The sequence below is a fragment of the Sinocyclocheilus anshuiensis genome, unplaced genomic scaffold, assembly GCF_001515605.1.
Source record: "Sinocyclocheilus anshuiensis isolate Anshui unplaced genomic scaffold, SAMN03320099.WGS_v1.1 scaffold2520, whole genome shotgun sequence".
In the NCBI taxonomy this organism is placed as follows: domain Eukaryota; kingdom Metazoa; phylum Chordata; class Actinopteri; order Cypriniformes; family Cyprinidae; genus Sinocyclocheilus; species Sinocyclocheilus anshuiensis.
In genome coordinates this window covers 44666-48080 of record NW_015541000.1, presented here as the reverse complement: position 1 = coordinate 48080, position 3415 = coordinate 44666, and the positions used below count along the sequence as shown (strand labels likewise).

The 3415-nt window shown below is 35.2% G+C and overlaps 1 protein-coding gene and 1 long non-coding RNA gene across 2 annotated transcripts in view; one reads left to right on the top strand and one right to left on the bottom strand.

Annotated features, from left to right (window-relative positions):
* The window catches only part of LOC107690228 (uncharacterized), a 12763-nt gene that overhangs the window by 466 nt on the left and 8882 nt on the right, over positions 1 to 3415 (bottom strand). The window contains exon 2 of the long non-coding RNA XR_001634416.1: positions 1372 to 1376. This is a non-coding gene — a long non-coding RNA (uncharacterized LOC107690228). The remainder of the gene's footprint in view (positions 1 to 1371; positions 1377 to 3415) is intronic.
* LOC107690227 (NACHT, LRR and PYD domains-containing protein 3-like) overlaps positions 1 to 3415 on the top strand; it is a 9126-nt gene that overhangs the window by 880 nt on the left and 4831 nt on the right. The window contains exon 2 of the mRNA XM_016488482.1: positions 1399 to 1572. Coding sequence (XP_016343968.1) covers positions 1399 to 1572 — 174 coding nt within the window. The remainder of the gene's footprint in view (positions 1 to 1398; positions 1573 to 3415) is intronic.

Below are 3415 nucleotides of genomic sequence, written 5' to 3'. Positions count from 1 at the left end.
ATAATGTTCTTTTTAGCAACATCATATGACCCCTTTAAGATATGTTTGTGTTTTAAATTAAAATAATTATTTATACGTTTGACTCATCCCTTTTCTTAGAAAAATAAATAAATAAATGCTGAAATGTGAGGTTTGTAACTTTATAAAACCTTTTCTGTTTGTGGAAACCTGTATTTGAACTGCAAACACAGGTGGTAACAAATACAAATGTTTTTGCAGACATTTTATGGTTTAATATGCTACCCTAAACCTATATATGTATATATATATATATATATATATATATACATTTTTATTCTATATGATGGCAATTTGTTGTCAATACTATGCAATGTTATATGCAATCCAGACAAGTTGTTTTTAATAACACAATAACATCTGATTTAAAGTGAAGAACTCAAGTATGTGTGTAAACATGTAATTGCACTGAAAAAGCTTGTAAAATTCACCTTGAAAATGCTTGAATTTGACATTGGAAAAGGTGTAACAACCCTGATACAAATGCTTTAATATTTTTAGCTACAGTAGGTACATTTAACAGTAGCATTCAAGTAATAATCTGAATAAACAAATGTAAAAAAACAGGACATAGACTTCACTGCATTAATTAAATATATACTGATTCTTTTTAAAGTTACTGAAGTTATTTAGTCAACAGCAGTAAGTTATTTTTATTAGGTGGCTGTCACTTTAAAAGTTAATTCATGGATATAATGTAATGACAGATCCGAACTGTTTATATAAATGCATCATTCATTATAAATGCATCATTCATACATTCATTCAAGATATAATCAACTGTGTTTAACTAAACCTTATGTGTATTTCACAGTTTAAGCACAATACGTTGTGAAAATGATGCAAAGGATTTCAGTACTCACACTGGTGTACACGCTTAGAAAAGTATATGTCAGAACAGTGTGCAATAAAAAATTTAACTGGCATGATTTTATAAGTGTGTTGAGAAGGTTGCAGCAGAACTGCAACTGATAGAATATGCACTTGTAGCACGATACTATGATCTTTCTTCAAAGGCAGATCGTGGAGGAATTTTAATTGTTTACGACCTTAAATCGTGATATCGCACACCCCTAATTAAAATCATTTGTGGATCTTATTGAAAATAAATAAAATTATTATAAAATGTAGGTTATGGCTCTTTTAATAATTTTGCCAAATCAACTTATGCTCAACTGAAAGGGATTGTCATTGCGATTGCGATCTACCAGTTGGACACCACTGAGACAGACCAAATAATTTTGAAATGTTGTATTCAGTGGCACCTCTATTTGTTTTGCCTTTTAATTTTTTCAGCCCATTTTGTTACATTTTGCATTAAATTTGATATACATAGCTATGCATTACACTCACTGAAACTTGTATTTGGCTCTCATTCAGATTGTCCAGCTGTAATCTCACTAGTCAGTCATGTGAAATTGTGGCTTCAGCTCTACAATCCTCAGACTCTGTCCTGAGAGAGCTGGATCTGAGTAACAATGACCTGCAGGATTCAGGAGTGAAGCTGCTCTCTGATGGACTGAAGAGTCCAAACTGTCAGCTGGAGATACTGAGGTGTGTAACAGTAACTTTTTTCCATGTCTATTTTCTAATAGAGTCCTGATACTCTGGAAGCTGAGCCTACCCATAGCTCAAACAGCAGAGCATGGTGCTTGCAAAGCCAAAGTCAAGTTGTCTGTTCCCAGGGAATTCATGAATTGATCAAATGTGTGAGTTCTTTGCCATGAAAGGCACTCTGGAGTATCTTAAAAGGCACAAATATACAGGAGTTGTACAGATTGGTAATACTTTGTCATTCAATAATGCTCCCAAAAATGAAAGTTGTATAATTTACTGATCCTCATGTTGTTCTAGACCTGTATGACTTAATTTCTTCTCTGCAATTCAAAAGGATGAATTTTGTCCAAGCTGCTTTTTAAGGGTGCTAAATATGATTTGAAACCACTGGATATCGCACAGGAGCACAAGCATCTCAGACCAAAACAAACATGTGCTTCGGCCACACCTCTGCCCTTCCTTCATGCTATGATATAATATAAGTATGCTATATAATATAATATAATATAAATATGCTATAATTATAATATAAAAAACATGGCCAAGATGTTTTCTTTCAGAAAGTGTAGCATTTTATAGTTTTTGTGATCTCAGTCAGAATCACAGTCAGATTTTGATCCAGCAGCTGAAGTTAGTGTAAGTTTCAAAAGGAGGGGCTCACATGCACACCCGCCTGTCCCAGCTGCCAATACACTGGAAAGAAAAGATTAGATTACAACACATATAAAGGGGTTGTGACTTCACTTTCTGCTAAGAATGTCATTACTTCACTATGTCTTTATATAGCAAATAGTTTGGTGATTGTGTGTGTATATACAATAAAGGGCGACCGATAGTGGATTTTACTTCCGATAGTCTTCGATAGATTCTGATAGTTATGTTGGACCATACTGGCTGATACGATTAATCAACCGATAGTTTTTAAAAGTGATGCTGAATTAAAACTAAAATAGTGATTTACTATTAAAAAAAAAAAACAGTACTGAACCATACATTGTAAATGAATAAAAATATTAATTATTAAACATTAAAGTTAGTTAAAAGTTTATTAAAGGGGTGGTTCATTGCGATTTCACTTTTTTAGCTTTAGTTAGTGTGTAATGTTGCTGTTTGAGCATAAACTATATCTGCAAAGTTACGAAGCTGAAAGTTCAATGCAAACAGAGATATCGTCTTTTAAAATTCTGGCAGTTTAGTGCCTACAAAAACGGCTGGTAGGGACTACAACAAGTTATTTCCCGGGTTTGTGACATCACAAACCCAGATAAACCCCGCCCTCGGGAAAAGGCAGCAAAGGGGGCGAGGCCATGCTGCGCTGCTTCAGAGAAGAGGAAGAGAAAACTACAGGTGCAGGTAAAATCTGTTCATATATTAATCGCGATTCTGTCTTCTAAAAATTCAAATGGATTCACAAGTTTCAAAATCAGTGTTCTAAAGCAGAGGTTCTTAATACAGTTCCTCGCGTCCCCCTGCTCTGCATCTCTCTCTCTCTCTCTCTCTCTTACAAATAACAGCATATCTAAAAGTATGAGACAACAACAAACAAAAAACATAGGCCTACCATTAAAAGCCGTGCTTGCACAGGTTCTGCACGATCCTCTTCAATAATATCATCTGCTTCTCAATCGGGCTCAAACTGATAAGCGATATTAACGACGCTGTTGTTTACAATACAACCAGAGCACATGCCGCTGAGGAGAGGGGTGGGACGATTAGACGCGCACTAGAGGCGGTTTAGCCAATCACAACACACTGGACTAGCTAACCAATCAGAGCCCATCGCGTATTTCTGAGGGAGCAGCTTCATAAAAGAAGGAAATGATCAGCGTGTTTCTCAGAG